General features: G+C 43.5%; 1 protein-coding gene across 1 annotated transcript in view; it reads right to left on the reverse strand.

Annotated features, from left to right (window-relative positions):
- Positions 1-17,188, reverse strand: part of si (sucrase-isomaltase (alpha-glucosidase)) — a 112,063-nt gene that overhangs the window by 57,619 nt on the left and 37,256 nt on the right. The window contains 7 exon segments of the mRNA XM_056283008.1: positions 6-94; positions 379-503; positions 2,624-2,680; positions 7,536-7,620; positions 9,237-9,391; positions 11,914-12,030; positions 13,433-13,604. Of these exon segments, the coding sequence (XP_056138983.1) occupies positions 6-94; positions 379-503; positions 2,624-2,680; positions 7,536-7,620; positions 9,237-9,391; positions 11,914-12,030; positions 13,433-13,604 (800 nt within the window).

Here is a 17,188-nt window from a genome sequence, read left to right on the forward strand (position 1 = left end):
AATACCCCGAGAGTCTCCATCATCCCAGAATAGCTCCCCTGCTGCTTGGTTGTTGTCATCAAGAGCAACGATCAAACCCATGGGGTTACGCCGACTGGAGAAACACATGCACATGCCAGGACACTCACATACACATCTCAAAACAAAGGGATTTCTGAGGCCATCTGCACCAGCGATCACACTTGGCCATTACGCTGAATCAAACAGGAGCGGAGACAAGGCCTGTGTGTCTGCTGGCTGGCTTTGCATTCTTTTTGTTTGTGAGTACATATCTATTTTAATAGGGCTTGCCTACACGCATGCATACACGTGTGTGATGCGTTTACTAGAGACAGCTTCACGCCAGCATTAGTGTGGCGTGGTGCTGCGTTTGTGTACCTGTATGTGGTGGTGACGGCAGGTCTCTGTATAGGGAGGATAGCGCCTCCTCTGATGTGTAAACCAAGCTTGTCTGCTGGTAGATCCATCTGAAAATGCTGCTTGCGGACTTTCAGGCGCTCCATCTGGTTGGTGGGAAAATAGAATCCATTACTGACCCCAGATTTCCTCATTTCTGATGTGCAGAGGTATAAAACCTGATGGCCTGGAGGAACTATCGCCACCAAAGACCATAAGACTATTTACACCGCAGTAATAGTTTTGCACCCATTAGAATTGGTAAATACTAGCCTTGGGCTGGTGTAAAATTTGATATGTGCGACGCAGTTTGAATTTAGTCATATAACTCAATGTTGTTTCGATTGATTTTAAATGGGCACATCCCCTAACCATGGGAAATAATCTTATTCTATTTGATCTGGTAAAATCAACACCGGTAAAGTGAAAACAAAAAATAAAAATTGCAGTGGTCAATCCCCCCCTCGGGCGACCTCATACACAGTTGTTTTTTTTTTAGTTTTTTTTTATAATGTCCTTTTGAGAGACAATTATTGGTTTTCAAGGCAAAACACTGCATTAGTAACACTAGGCAAAGGCAGCGCTGTACTAATTCTGTTTCTGCATACATAAGCCTAATTTTGAACAATGGAAAATGGTGCTTTAAGAGGTATAAAAAAAAGTTCAGAAAATTGAATTGCAAGATTGGGAGGCTCCAGGAGGACTTTAAGTGTGTTATTTTTCACTCATACCTATACCTAAGCACACAGTATGACTGCCAATCCTTTAATAAGCACTTATTTCTACTTTTGGAAGAAAAGACAAATTATTTCTCTCTCTCTCTCTTGCTCCCTCTTCCCTTCACTCTCATATCTCAGAGGGCCTAGAAAGAGCACAGTTAATTCCTGAACCCCTGCGGACAGAATCCTCAAACCAGCCCAAGACAATTTAAAACTCTCCCCTCTACTTCTCCCTCACTTCTTCTCCACCTCTTCTTATTCTCTCTCGTGGTGCTCTAATTCTGTTTTTATCCCTTTTCTCTCCATTCCCATTGTGTGTGTGTGTGTGTGTATGTATGTATGTGTGTGTGTGCGCGAGCGTGTGTGTTCCATTTTATGCAATACAGTAAAGTATGGGCGTGTGTGTGGGCTGGAGTTACTGGAGCGTCTATAGGCAATTTCAGATCTTATCACCCCCTCATTGTCAGCCCTAAGGAGGTCTTCTCTATCTAACTCCTGCCCTCTTCTCCTCTTTTCTCTTGGCCAACACCCCCCCCCCAAAAAAACCCTCTCTTTTCCTTTATCCTCTTCTCTGCTCTTCTCTCTACTCTGTGCGACAGCTGCTTTTCATCCTTCATCAGTTCTCTTAATTCTTCTCCCCCTGTTTTGCCCCCCTTTCCATTCTCCTTTACCATTTCCTTTCTTCGGTCTCCTATCCCATTTTCTTTTTCTGTTCTATCTGTCCCATTCCTCCCTACCTCGTTTTTCTTGGTCATGTTTTTGTCCATCAACAGCCCCCTCCCTCTCATCCCACTATCCTCCCACCCAGATAATCACCGGGGACCAACCAGGACAAGGGCCGGCGGCCAGACAGCCAATCTAATCGCTCATCAGATCAGTGGGCACTTTACACTGCTACTGTGATGCCCAAATAATGTCCCACAGGAGCTCGACACCTCTTTTATCTCTCTCTCTGTCCTGTCAGGGAGATAGTGCCCCTCTTCTCTGTCCTCCTCTTCACTCCATCCTTTGTCCTCGCTCTTGTTCTGTCTTATCTCGCCTGTCTCTGCCTCAGACAAAGAAGCCAAAGGTTAAGACTTACGTGTGATACATGCTTCGTGTGTACGCCGGCATGCACTCTTTCACTTCCTTTCCCTTACGTACAAGTATGCAATCATTTTTTTTTCCCTCTTCAGTGCAGGACTGGTGGAAAAGTTTTGCATGCCATTTCTGAATTCCTTTACATCCTTCACCCATACTGTGGAGGTTTGGGGATTTATTGTAGTGAGTATGAACACTAAAGATAACTATGGCAACAATAGTTTCATGTAAAAAAAAAAAACACCACCAACAGCACTACTACTACAATACCACTACTACTACTACTATTACTGCTACTACTACTACTACTACTGCTACTACTACTACTACCACTACTACTACTACTTTGATTTTGAAAACTATGAAACATTAACTGGGATTATGGTTTTGGTTCACAGGAGTTTAGAGGAAACAGGAAACAGTCTTACCGTCTCATAGTCAAACCACACAGCATCTGGGACGTATGCAGTCACCCTCACCACCCCCTACAGGAGATAAAAAAAACCCCACAATTCTGAATAAATCTCTGTTGTCTAAGCGACAGTGAAATAATTTCATTGTACTTTTTACACATACACTACCGTTCTAAAGTTTGGGGTCACCCAAACAATTTTGTGTTTTCCATGAAAAGTCACACTTATTCACCACCATATGTTGTGAAATGAATAGAAAATAGAGTCAAGACATTGACAAGGTTAGATATAATGATTTGTATTTGAAATAAGATTTTTTTTACATCAAACTTTGCTTTCGTCAAAGAATCCTCCATTTGCAGCAATTACAGCATTGCAGACCTTTGGCATTCTAGCTGTTAATTTGTTGAGGTAATCTGGAGAAATTGCACCCCACGCTTCCAGAAGCAGCTCCCACAAGTTGGATTGGTTGGATGGGCACTTCTTGCGTACCATACGGTCAAGCTGCTCCCACAACAGCTCAATGGGGTTCAGATCTGGTGACTGCGCTGGCCACTCCATTACCGATAGAATACCAGCTGCCTGCTTCTGCTCTAAATAGTTCTTGCACAATTTGGAGGTGTGTTTAGGGTCATTGTCCTGTTGTAGGATGAAATTGGCTCCAATCAAGCGCTGTCCACTGGGTATGGCATGGCGTTGCAAAATAGAGTGATAGCCTTCCTTATTCAGAATCCCTTTTACCCTGTACAAATCTCCCACCTTACCAGCACCAAAGCAACCCCAGACCATCACATTACCTCCACCATGCTTAACAGATGGCGTCAGGCATTCTTCCAGCATCTTTTCATTTGTTCTGCGTCTCACAAACGTTCTTCTTTGTGATCCAAACACCTCAAACTTGGATTCATCCGTCCACAACACTTTTTTCCAGTCTTCCTCTGTCCAATGTCTGTGTTCTTTTGCCCATCTTAATCTTTTTCTTTTATTGGTCAGTCTCAGATATGGCTTTTTCTTTGCCACTCTGCCCTGAAGCCCAGAATCCCGCAGCCGCCTCTTCACTGTAGATGTTGACACTGGTGTTTTGCGGGTACTATTTAATGAAGATGCCAGTTGGGGACCTGTGAGGCGTCTGTTTCTCAAACTAGAGACTCTAATGTACTTATCTTCTTGCTCAGTTGTGCAACGCGGCCTCCCACTTCTTTTTCTACTCTGGTTAGAGCCTGTTTGTGCTGTCCTCTGAAGGGAGTAGTACACACCGGTGTAGGAAATCTTCAATTTCTTAGCAATTTCTCGCATGGAATAGCCTTCATTTCTAAGAACAAGAATAGACTGTCAAGTTTCAGATGAAAGTTCTCTTTTTCTGGCCATTTTGAGCGTTTAATTGACCCCACAAATGTGATGCTCCAGAAACTCAATCTGCTCAAAGGAAGGTCAGTTTTGTAGCTTCTGTAACGAGCTAAACTGTTTTCAGATGTGTGAACATGATGGCACAAGGGTTTTCTAATCATCAATTAGCCTTCTGAGCCAATGAGCAAACACATTGTACCATTAGAACACTGGAGTGATAGTTGCTTGAAATGGGCCTCTATACACCTATGTAGATATTGCACCAAAAACCAGACATTTGCAGCTAGAATAGTCATTTACCACATTAGCAATGTATAGAGTGTATTTCTTTAAAGTTAAGACTAGTTTAAAGTTATCTTCATTGAAAAGTACAGTGCTTTTCCTTCAAAAATATGGACATTTCAATGTGACCCCAAACTTTTGAACGGTAGTGTATACATATGCATAGTTTTAAAAAAATACTATAATGTAAAAAAAAACAAAAATTTTACTTTTGATATTAAGTCACTGTGTGTTAACCTCTTCTCAGGAATCAAACCATGCCTGTCATCCTGAAGATCAACTCTGACTCAACACTACAGTCCTCACATACGCTCAACCAAAGTTTAAAATGAATAGAAAACTCCAAAATGCAACAAATTTAAAGTTGCTTGAAAAGAGCCTCTGCTATTATAGAATTTGCACAAAAAGCCTTTTGCACATCTTTCGACACTGCTATGATGCAACAGATTGGAGGGGGGGGGGGGATTTGAGCGGTGACCAATGGGTGACAGCCTTTGATGGCTTAAGGTGGTGGACAGACAGGAGCAATCAATAGCTGAGCACCAGGTCTTTGATAGCACTGTCGCTCATCGGCTTCCTCTGACAGGACAGAACAGACGCTGAGATGGAGAGAGACAGAACAGAGAACGAGACCAGAGAAAGAGAGAGTTAACTACAAGTCCCTTTCAAAAAAGACCAAACAGTGAAATATGTCATCTGTGTCGGCCATGGCCGTCCATCAAAGGTGCTGATGACACCATCACTCGCATCCAATTTCACTGGGAGCTGTTTCTCCCTCCTGTCTCTCTTTTCTCTTGCTCTCTTTCTCTTTTTCAATCCATTTCAACAGCATGTCCTATTTCATACCCCTCAGAGGCCTGTCATTAGGAACAAGAGAGATGGATGACAAAATGCTGAAAGAAGAACAGAATATAAATAAATAAGGGAGGACGACACAAAGACGAACAAGGAGAAAGAAAAACGACGGTAAAATCTGAGTAAATGTAAAACTCACAGAGAGAAAAAGTCAAACTATGTCGCAGTGGCTGCCTGTTTAATCAGTTTCAATGACCATCTATGTCCTCTTTTGGGCCTCATTTACAGATTGAGGCAGATCACCTGTCACAACTGCTACTCAACTCAAGGGATGACAGCCCGGGGAAATTGATGCTCCCTCTGCACCTCGTTTTCTGGTGTCTGATTTGCTCCCGTTAGCCATCACTCACCCCACTTACTAATGGGGCGGTACTGCAGGAGTTAGCATGGCTGCTAACCCTGATTGAGAGGAACAAGGCAGGGGGGCTGTATCCTCATTTAGTGCACCGACGCCCTGTTAGCCATATGGTAAGGTGAGATTTGATCAGGCAGGCCCAGGATTCAGACAGGCAGGATGATCAGATCGCAGGTAAGTTACAGTATCAGAGGCAGAAGCAAGAGAGAGATGGAGGCTGAGAAAGAGTGTGTGTGTGTGTGACAGAGAGAGAGAGAGTGTGTGAGAGAGAGAGAGAGATAAAATGGGATGAAATGAGATGAGATCACAAGGGTAAGTTGAGTGCAGCTGATTAAGAGAATGCAGATGAGATGAGGGAGCCAACGTTTGATGAAGAGATGAAAAAATGGGAGTAATAGGAAGAACGAGGGAGAGGGGGTTATGGAGGAAGACTGGAGGGGATGACACAGAAAGAGAGAGAGAGAGAGAGAGAGAGAGAGAGTTTATCACACAGATCAAGGTTAAAGCATCGAGTCTGATCTGAAAGATATAACTAGAGCATCATTAGAGAAATAGAGAAAGAGAGATAGGGAGAGGCTGGCAGAGAGAAAATGCAACATAGATAGTGAAGGAGATAGAAAGAGGGAAGGAGGGAAAGAGAGGGGCTAAATTTCAATGTAGCATGTCTCCTTCAGAAAACAAATTTCTATTCACAAAACAGCAACGAAAAAATACATCATATTTGACGATGACTTATGCTTGTCACGCAAGTTAGTAGCCTCATCCTTCATATGGACCAAGCAGTGACCAGCCTCTGTTACACCAACGGTCAACTTCTGTAGCAAGCATAACTCAGCGTTTAGACTGCATCCAGAAAGTACTTGACCAAACTGATTCTAAGTCAAGACCAACACTGACGGCAGCTTAAATTTAGCCGAGACAAGGTCAGTTCATTTCAGGGCATAAAATCAAAGAATGCAGCAGTCTTTCAAAACTGAAATAATACTATTCAGATAAGGTTTTCAACAGACTAAATTATTTTGCTGTTTGAGAGAGAAAAATAAACTATGCGGTTTAACACAAAACTGTGCAAGACATGGGAGCCACCTGCTACAAATACTGTCTGGTCCTTTTGGCCACGGAGCAGTTCCACCGGAGCAGGCGGGAGCTAAGATGGCTGCTCTTGATGGCATGGCGGCAGTTCTTGAGGAAGCACGCAACGCATGTTCTACACGTGTAGCATGACCCATCCTGACTTTCTGCAGCAACACGGCGTCTCCTCTTCAACCCACTGTCAAGTATATCTCTGTTCAGCATTTCAGCATGAAATAACCTATACCGTCAACGTATGCCATGGTGAAACATCCTGAGAAGAGGCTAAGCACTTGACACCCCCCCCCCGCTTGTATTGGACACTTTTTTCACAGTCACACTAACTGAAGTTATTTCATCCCCAGCCACACATTGAATCCAATTCACTCCCCACTACTCTGTAATACACGAGAGGCTATGCTAAATTGCTGGTTAATCAGGCCACTTTGACATGACTGCAATTTGTGCATATATGCATGTGCGCACACGCTGCCACACCTGCTGATGCACACTGGCCCACACGCAGACATTTATATGGTCATGCACATGCGCAGACGTGAACACACACACTTGACCCGACTGCAATCTGTGGTACGTGAGCGTGCATGTGCACCCGCATTTACAAGTGCAATAAGACACGCAGCCACAAAAACACACGCACACACTTCTATCTACACTTCTAATCTGCCAGTAATGAGGTCAGTGCTCTCATTAGAGCTGTGAGAAAAGAGTGAGGATATGAAAGAGAGAAGAAAAAGAGACGAGGGGAGGGGAGGGCAAGAAAGAGAATAAATCCCATGTCATGTTCTCCCAGCGGGGGTCAGTGAGTGTACTGTATATGTGTGTAGCATTGTGCCTGTGTTTGTGTGCGTGTGTGCGTGTGTGTGTGTGTGTATGTGTGTGTGATTGATCAGCTATCTTTTTCATCAACGAGGCTTATTACTATCTGTAATGAGTATATACACTGTTTGGGTATGTTGTGTGTGTGTATGTGTGTGTGTGTGTGTGTTTCCTGACCGGATCTAATACAGGTGTGATTAGCAGGTGTTTTCCCCAGAGGAATTGTCGATCCACTATCCAGGTGTTTTGATCAGAGTAGAACCTGGAAACATAGAAAAGTGTAAGTTAACAAACTACCTATATTCCACATTGATGAGACAGCATTCATATTAGACATCTCATTCAGTCAATTTCTGGCACAGATAAAATCAATGCAGTTGCCTACCACATTTATTGTGTAGTAGCCTTGTTTGCTTATTTTCGATGAAGTTATATCTGCAAAATTGTATTGTTCCCTGTCAAATCTTAAGGACAACCTTTTCATGTCCTCTTACCACTTTTTACCACTATTTCTGTTTTTGTTATGGCATTTAAAGGAGGGGATATGGTCAAAATTTAGCTATGTAGAAAGAAAAACAATTGTTTCCTGCTCTGTTTTTTCACTGAAGTTGATAGATGCCAGGCGACATGGTGGCGCAGTGGTTAGTGCGGTCACCTCACAGCAAGAAGGTATTGGGTTCGAGTCCCAGTGTAGTCCAACCTTGGGGGTCATCCCAGATAATCCTCTGTGTGGAGTTTGCATGTTCTCCCTGTGTCTTGTGTGGGTTTCCTTCAGGTGCTCTGGTTTCCTCCCACAGCCCAAATACATGCAGGTCAGGTGAATCAGACATACTAAATTGTCCCTAGGTGTGAATGTGTGTGTGTGTGTGGTCAGCCCTGTGATGGACTGGAGGCTTATCCAGGGTGTCTCCCTGCCTGCCACCCACTGACTGCTGGGATAGGCTCCAGCATCCCTGCGACCCTGAGTAGGGATAAGCGGTTTGGATACTGAGTGAATGAATGAATGATAGATGCCATTGTGGGAGTGGGGAGTGGTTTAGCGTTGGCTGTAGGCAGAGAGAGGGGACAGTGGTTCTCGGGAGAGCATCCTCAGGTGTGCCTAATTGACAATGAAGCTGGGTCCTGGACTGACACTGACAAAGACACTGGCAGGACACAGAGCTGGAGTGACTGAGAGAGAAGGGAGCAGAGCAGAGCAAGGCAGTGTCTCCAGCACCATAGCCAGTGAAATAAAAAGCCTGTGTTAACCGTCTCACCTGTGTCTCCTTTCATCCAAACCCCTCCACTGACAACAGTCTTGTCCCAGTGGTGGCCCAAGAGGGTGATCCAGTGGCTCAGCGGGCACGATAAAGGCTCCACAACTTGCCTCAGGGTGTGTCTTCCTCCCCGCTGGCGCTAACAAGCCCCACCCGCGCCGCCACAGCCGTTAAATCACTAATCACTAATAGTGCATAATGCTTCTGAAAAACTACCTCCATTTTATGACTTTCTGTTAAACTATCAGCTTCTTAAGTACTGTATATTTATGTTGTATGTGTAGAAAAAATCCAAGGGATTTGAAGTTCACTCAACCAACCTAGTGGACTACCTTCTGATATCAGAAACACAAATGAAATGTAACTCATGAGAGTACTGTCTAAACTGCTGTCAAAGGCAAACGTAATGATAATGGTGAGCAGTGACATTTATCTCAACGATATCATATCTTTAACAGAGCGCACAATTTCTTCACATCAATTCCGTAACAAAATTATCCAGTGTGTTCATTTGTCTTTTTTTTCTTCAACTCAAGCCTGTGACGGCACTGTTCTCAAGCACAACAACACAATTAAAGAGATAATGTGAATTATTGTGAATATAAGTTTTATTATGACTTACTCGTGCATGACAGGGCGTACAACAGTCTCTCCTGTGGTGTGGGCCTTGTAGAACAATGTGTAAAGGTAGGGCAGCAAGGTGTAACGGATTTTCAGGTAATGTTTGGAGCTCGCTACCAGTTTTGAATTGGGGCCAAACACTGCTGGGTCCTGGGGCTGGAGACAGGGAGATGAATGGAGTGACAGAGTGACAACAGAGGACAAACAGGATCATGCAGGAATGCCTGTGTGTTGTTAATCTGTCTGCCTGTAGCCTAAAATATGTGCAGCGGCATGTGTGTATGATACAGGATGTGATACTGAACTGTCCCTGTTCCTGCTATGAAAAGATAAAGAGAAATTGTTTTATAGCATTTCAACTGTGCTTGCAAAGGAACCATAATTCATGTTTAGAGGTCTTTTATTTATCAAAATGTTCAGTCTTCCAGAATGTCCCTCTCCAATTAAGTCCTCTCTCATTTAAGTGTCTGGATCCTCCTGTCACAATCTTATTTCACTTATGAACAACACGCCAACAATGAACTAATTCTAGTGAAGGACAAGCTGAAGAGGAGAAAGCAAGAGATGACAAGGCAGAAAAATGAAATAGTGTGCAAAAAAAGACAAGTATGACGACGCAAAAGAAGGATAGAAAGTACACGTTGAGGAAAAAAAAAAAAAAAAAACAACCGACTGAGAAGCCGAGTGAGATAATGGATAAAGTGCACCAAGTGTTAAGTGGGTGGTTACGTGTAATGAACGACTGAAGAGAGAAAAGGGGAAGGGAAAGAAAAGAGGACTTGAGAAACACAGGAGAAGTATGGTTTTAATCCTTTAATAGTGGAGTGTGAGTGGGTGATTAGCCGCTGAAAGGCCTCGCTCCTCTCATCTGGCTAATCATTTATGCCCTCGATGCCTCAGAGAACAGCAGTTTGATGCAAACAGTGTGTGCGAGTGCTTTTATGTTTGTATCAGTGTGTGTGTGTGTGTGTGTGTGTATGTGTGTGTGTGTGTGTTGGGGGAGAGGGATGGGAGAGGCGGACTATGGCCTATATGGCCTTGCAATGAGAGTCGTGATTAGGGCAAAGCAAAGGTCACACATTGGCTGTCTCATTTGTCGGAAATCTCACTTCAAATCCATCATCATCATCATGCCCCTGTCCTCAAGCAAATACACCCCCCCACATCCTCCCTCTCTCTTCCTCTCCTTCTCCAACTCTCTGTCTCTCCAAAACACCCAGTGCTATTTTTGCAACCATGATGAGCAGAGAAATGTCACACTACAAATAATGTGAGACTATCTGTTTTCACGCTGTGTATTGCTAGAAACAGATTTTTTCTACAAAGTTTTTTTTCTTTTTTTTTGTGTTCGCCTACGATAATAGTTTATTGCACTGCAATGTGTAAACCTGGGGAAAAGAGAGCTGACAGGGTATAAACACAGAAGCTGAATCACTGAGGTGTCTTTCTCTAACTGACATTGAATGACTCGAGGTTCCTTTGACATTTGGCCTTCACTGAATTCACAACCTACCTGTAAGGTTTGTGAATGGTTATTATGAATATGCTTAATTTGCAGCAAATGGCAACAGTCTGCTCTATTAGCTAAAACCAGCATAGGTTATCCCCCCTTTTTCTCCCCAATTGTACCTGGCCAATTACCCCATTCTTCTGAGCCATCCCGGTCGCTGCTCCACCCCCTCTGCCGATCCGGGGAGGGCTGCAGACTATCACATGCCTCCTCCGATACATGTGGAGTCACCATCCGCTTCTTTTCACCTGACAGTGAGGAGTTTCACCAGGGGGATATAGTGTGTGGGAGGATCACGCTATTCCCCCCCAGTTCCCCTCCCCCCTGAACAGGCGCCCTGACAGACCAGGGGAGGCGCTAGTGCAGCGACCAGGACACATACCCACATCCGGCTTCCCACCCGCAGACACGGCCAATTGTGTCTGTAGGGATGCCCAACCAAGCCAGAGGTAACACAGGGATTTGAACCGACGATCCCAATGTTGGTAGGCAACGGAATAGACTGCTATGCTACCTGAACGCCCCCAAGTGTAGGATTTCTGATGTTATTTTAAAGTAAAGACAATCAAACGAATATACAGATAAATGCCTCATCTGAGTCGTAACAAAGAAAATATAAGGGTCACATGTTAAAAAAATTTTTTTTGGAGTCCTCAGATTAATCTCTGAACTGTGACTTTATTTGAATTCTGACTTTATTCTCAGAATTGAAATTTGATCTCAGTGCATTCACATCCCATGATGGAGTGGATGGGAGCCTGACACTGGCGCCACCCATGCTGTTAATGTATATGCTGGACATGCTGTGGTGCCCTTTCCAATTATTCATTACCTTACGGCTCTATAACTGTGCCAGCAGAATGATTTTGCTAGCTATCACTTGATTCAGACAGTTTTAAATACACGTGTAAATCTGACAAGTCTTTGGCTCAAAATTGCTACCCGGTACCACTCGATGTCTTGTGTTAATAATTTTATCAGTATTGCATCAGAGTTACGCTTGTTCCAAATAGTCTCATGAAAATCTCTTGCTTTGAAATATACATCCATAGCAAACGCTGATGTATACCCAGTGGCACTTGAGACCACACAAAAGGTTATGTGATACATAAATCTTTGACTGACAGTCTAATATATAAGAGATGTAGTACAAATCCCTCAACGGTACCTTGTAGCCCTGGGCGTTGTGGTTCCGACTGAAAGGGTAGAAAGCTCCCACCTGCATCCAGCGGCGACACAACTCCTCGCTGCTATCGTCAAAGAAACCGCAGATGTCAGCTCCGATCTGGGAACATAATACGAGAAGACAGCGGACAGCTCGACTTAGACCCAACACCTGTACTTCTGAAATGCTGTTTTTTTTTTACATTTTAAATAAATGTAAGGTGTAGTTTCATGGAACCACATCCTAAACTGCCATTTGACAATCTACAAGAAAATGCTTTGTTTTCAGGTCGACCCCATTTTCAAGAAACCAGGGTCAAGATCAGTGTTGATGCATTACGGAGAAAAACAAGAGGAAAAAAAGGTTATTTATGTATCTGTTTATTTATTTTATTATTTAGTTGACTCCTCCATACATTACCTTAAATCTAATCTGTGTTAGTCTTACCAAACAAAATCTCCCAAAAGCTTTCCAAGATCAGTCAGGCCACTCTGAACTGTGGCAACTGAATTTTCCTCATCCACCAATTTAGCAAGGCAAGCAAGCAGCAAAAACATGGACTTTAATGGCCACCTGTTTTTCAATTAAACCAGCGTTCTTGATGTCAGTTCACCTAAATCAAGTTTTATTGGCAGTCAGCTCATGTGGACAGTGATCCTTTATTCTATAAATTGCACCAATACAGTCCAAGATAGTGTCAGTACTCAATGGTCAGCCCACAGAGACCACTTGTTTGCTATTGTTTGTTACTGCCCACATTTTACAGTAGACTCAATGGGAGGGAATCAATCGAAATCCCATTTCCCTGTGAGCGCCCCCCCACCCCCCAATCTGTCCTACTCTGTCTCTCCGTCAAGTGTGTGTGCATCGAGGAGCTGGAAAATCCTAAAACCCGCTTGACACAGCCCCAGTAGAATGTCAGCTGGCATTTCTGAGACCACCAAATGAGCACAGTTGGAGACGTGTACGTTATTGTGTGTGTGTGTGTATGTGTGTTTGAATCCCCTTTTGTCTTCTTACCGCTATTTGCACTCTGTGTCTTGGCAGTTTATACGTGTGTGCACGTGCTTGCATGTGTGTGTTAGTGTCGTACTTGTGTGTGTGTGTGTGTGTGTGTGTGTGTGTGTGTGTGTGTGTGTGTGCATATTGACTTGGTGTGGGTCTTCATGCGTCTACACTGTGTGGGTCTTTTTGTCTGGATCCAATGGCAGCTCTATAAGAGCAATTTAAACAGGTGTAATTATAGACCGGTTCTTTCTTCGCCCTGTCTTTCTGTCTTTTTCTGAACCATTTTCTTTCATGTAACAAAAAAAAAAGAAAAAAGGAAGGAGCAGATGCTAGTGAGTTAAACTGAAAGACATCACAAGAAAGACTGTGCAGTGGTGAGAGGTTTAACTTGTTTCGCTTAGAGACTAGAAAATAAACTATTATCACATATTCAGTGATGTAATTATAATGTTACTTAGGGGTTACCCCAACCTGTGTTCTCTGCTCCAAGAAGCTTACTACATACAGTACTCACATAGGGAACCCCAAACAGGCCAAATTCTAGCATGCCAGGAATGGCCCATTTGATGTCGTTCCAGTTGGCAGCATTGTCCCCAAGCCAGTGACCCGAATATTTCCCAACACCAGGGAAAGAAGAGCGGGTCAGCATCAGAGTGCGGTTCCCACCAAACACATGCCGGAGAGCCCTGGAGGAGAGGGAGAGGGTGAGAAAGAAAAAGGCAAAGAAAGAGAAAGGGAAAGAATAAAAACAGAGGTCAGCCAGAGTGTCGAGCCGAAGGAGGCAGAGGGTGCAATTTCATACACATACACTGATGGAGAGGTGGGGGGGCGGGGAGAAAGAGAGAGAGAGAGAGAGAGAGAGAGAGAGAGAGAGGGGGGGGGGGGGGGTAGGGGTGTGTGGGGGGGGCAAAGCCTGAACTAGTTGTACCTTTGCTTCTTCACAGTTCATAATCATTCTATTTGAAGAAGCAGATCAAAGCAGTATAGATTTCCATGACAATACAAAGCCTCGATGATGTTTACAAAACCTGTCTGCTGCCAATATTACATTTTAATTAGCAGATGGGGGCAGACAAAATAAGGAAGGAGTGATAAAAAACAAAAGAAAAATTATTTTTCTAGAAAGCAAGTCAGCACTATTTGACTTCAGAGAGCTAGTGTGTCTTGCTTTCCAGTGAGAGAGAGAGAGAGAGAGAGAGAGTGTGTGTGTGTGTGTGTGTGTGTGGTGTGTGTGCGCGCTTCAGTGGACACACACGCTGTATTTCTTCATGACAAGTACGACCCCGAGGTCTTCATAATATCAAAGGCTTTCGGCCTTTGTTTTGATTATGTAGTCAGCGTGCATTTTCCAAAATCAAACCTTACAGTAGACCTCATGAACAGACACATACCATACTGGCGGGGAATCTTCTATGGGCCAATTCACAATCAAAACAAAAACAGTAGGGAGCCCAACCAGAGGAAAACAAAGCATGAGATATGAAGACTTTTCTTAATACATACATAGATGATCAACAACTACAAGTGAAATCAATTCTCCAGAATTCTTCATCATCGTCTTATTTTTATTATTATTATTATTAATATCATAAGTTGTATTAGTTGTAGTAGTATTTTACAGGACATCTTATTTTCAATCTATAAATCCCACTCCTGGAAACAAGTAACTTATCTGGTAGCCAAATGCCATGGTAACCTCTAAAGCGGCAGTAGACAACTTTTTTTGCTTTAACTTATCCTTATGAAGTAAATGTTGATTGCATAGTGTAGTGGCTATAGAATAATGACACCATCAGTGTTCAGACTGGTTCTCTATAAGCATCGCTTTCAACCATGCAATTCTGTCTGCCACCGGGTACGATCTTGCGAGAAAAAGAAAGCTCCATTTATGGCACAAAAGAAATGTGTCAACCATTGTGCAACCAAAATAGGAAGAGGATAGCACTTTTGTTTCCCCCGGTAAATATCAGTACCTATAGCTATCCCCAGTAGCGGGAATGGTGAATGGTGAAACAACTGAAATGACGGTGGAAACTACCTGCCAAGAGAAAAAGAACCCATTGGGGGAGGAGGAAAAGAAGGCAAAGATGGAGAATGATAGAAAAAGGCAAAACAAGAGTGAATCTCAGATGGGCATTCACTCGATGGAGTGAGCTCCGGTGTTGTATCGAACTCTGTAACCCTGTTGATATCGGTTTCCTCCTAGCTAGATGAAAGTGTTTGCATGGAAACAGGTTAGCTATTGGTTACGATTAGGTTAAGTGTTAGGTTAAGCTTAGGGTTAGGTTGAAGTTAGGCTAAGGTTAGGGTTAGCTTAAGTTAGTTTAAGGTTAATCAAGCATCCCGGTGTTGTTATCGAATTCTGGCTAGGGGGAAACAGATCTCGACAGAGAAAGAAAATTTGATACAACACGTGAGACTTGAGAGGGTTCCAAACCGACATTCAGTTAGCATTCTTTCTACTGTATCATTAAGTAGCACAACCTACCTACTTATTAATACTTCTGGATGTTTTACTTTGCCTTTATCATAGCACTGAGATCGGGGTTTCTAGTTCAAATTGGGATTCTTACGGTTGTTTCTTACTTTGGACAGTAGCCAGGCTGCTACTATACGGAAAGTGATCCGGTTGTCTTTGTGACAGTGGTGAAAACAATAAAAACAAATGGAAACGCTAGGGGGGAGTTGAAATTTTATCTACAGCCGCTTTAAGGTGGTATTTCTTTTTCTTGATTTCAAGTTTCTCTATTTCGTTACAATACTGTCACTGTAGGACACCTCCTGCCTCTCTCTTTAGATAACATTAAGGAACACTTAGACTACTTCTCAGCAAAATGATGGCTGAAAGGTTACTGTGGTATCCAAAGGAATTGAATCGGTGCAACTGGACTTGGTATATATCCGTGAAGACGTTTCGCCTCTCATCCAAGAGGCTTCATCAGTTCGTGCCTTTCTGACTAGACCAAGCTAGTCTAACTGGCTGGTGATGAATATATCTGAGTTCCATCCCCAGCCAGTCAGACTAGCTTGGTCTAGTCAGAAAGGCATGAACTGATGAAGCCTGTTGGATGAGAGGCGAAATGTCTTCATGGATAATACCAAGTCGAGTTGCACTCAATTCAATTCTTTTGGCTAACCATGATCTGGATGAATGAGAACATTCACAGACACGTTACTGTGGTATTTTATTCAAATGAGATGTTTTTTATGGATTTTTTTTTTCTTAATGGAAGCCTTTCGCAGTCATGCACTACTGCAAAATAACCAAAACAAAGCTACGAATCTTACTAGAAACTAAAAAAAGGGGGAAAAATGACATCGCCAGTAACTCTGACTGTCATGCCCTCAACATCCACCTAGCTTGCAGCCAGTCTCTCATCTCTCTCGCTCCCTCCTAACATACTTTCACCTCACCAGCTCAGCCATGCACTTGCTTTCCATCAAGCTCATCTATCCCATTAGTATAAAACACCCGGCTCTTCAACCACTCATTGCTGGGTCGTTGTTTGAGCTACCCCATCACTCTCATGCGCTTGGCCTCTCTGCAATCTAATTTGCCTTTTCCTTGTGCATAGTATTGCAACTCTCTGGTTCACCTTTCTGGCTGCCTTGCCTGCCCCTGCCTACCTCCCTCAATGCCTGCCTGGCTGACTGCCCTCGCCTACTCTCCTGCCGATCCCGAGCCCAGTATAGTCCAGCCACACTCGATCCCTCATCTGGCGCGGCTGGCTCTGCTATCTACCTCCACCTCTACACCATCACCTCTTGTCCACCTACCTACCTCAATAAATCCCTCTTCCCTACTTACCTTAGTCCGCTGTCTTCTTGCTACTGGGTTCACTAGTCTTGCCCTTAACACTGACATAAAGACACGTAGTAATTTGAGGCGCTATATAGTTGTTAACGGTCTTGGTCAGACAAAACCTACAGCATGCTTTAATCCAGTAAAATGCTGTTTTTGGTTGGTTTGGTTGTTTGTTTTTTTTTCCTTTTGTTTTTTTCTAAATGACCTCTGTGTGTTATCATTTAATCCAGCCACTGAAGTGCACAAGCCAGTGCATTCTTAGTGCTGGTCCCAAGCTCAGATAAATGCGGAGGGTTGGGTCAGGAAGGGCATCCAGCATAAAACCTTTGCCAAATCAAATATGTGAATCATAAATCAGATTTCCATGCCGGATCAGTCAAGGCCCAGGTTACCAATGACCGCCACTGGCACTGTTGGCCAGCAGGGTGCTGGTGGAAACTATGCTACTGTTGGGTGAAGGAGAGG

The sequence above is a fragment of the Lampris incognitus genome, chromosome 7, assembly GCF_029633865.1.
Source record: "Lampris incognitus isolate fLamInc1 chromosome 7, fLamInc1.hap2, whole genome shotgun sequence".
Taxonomy (NCBI): Eukaryota; Metazoa; Chordata; class Actinopteri; order Lampriformes; family Lampridae; genus Lampris; species Lampris incognitus.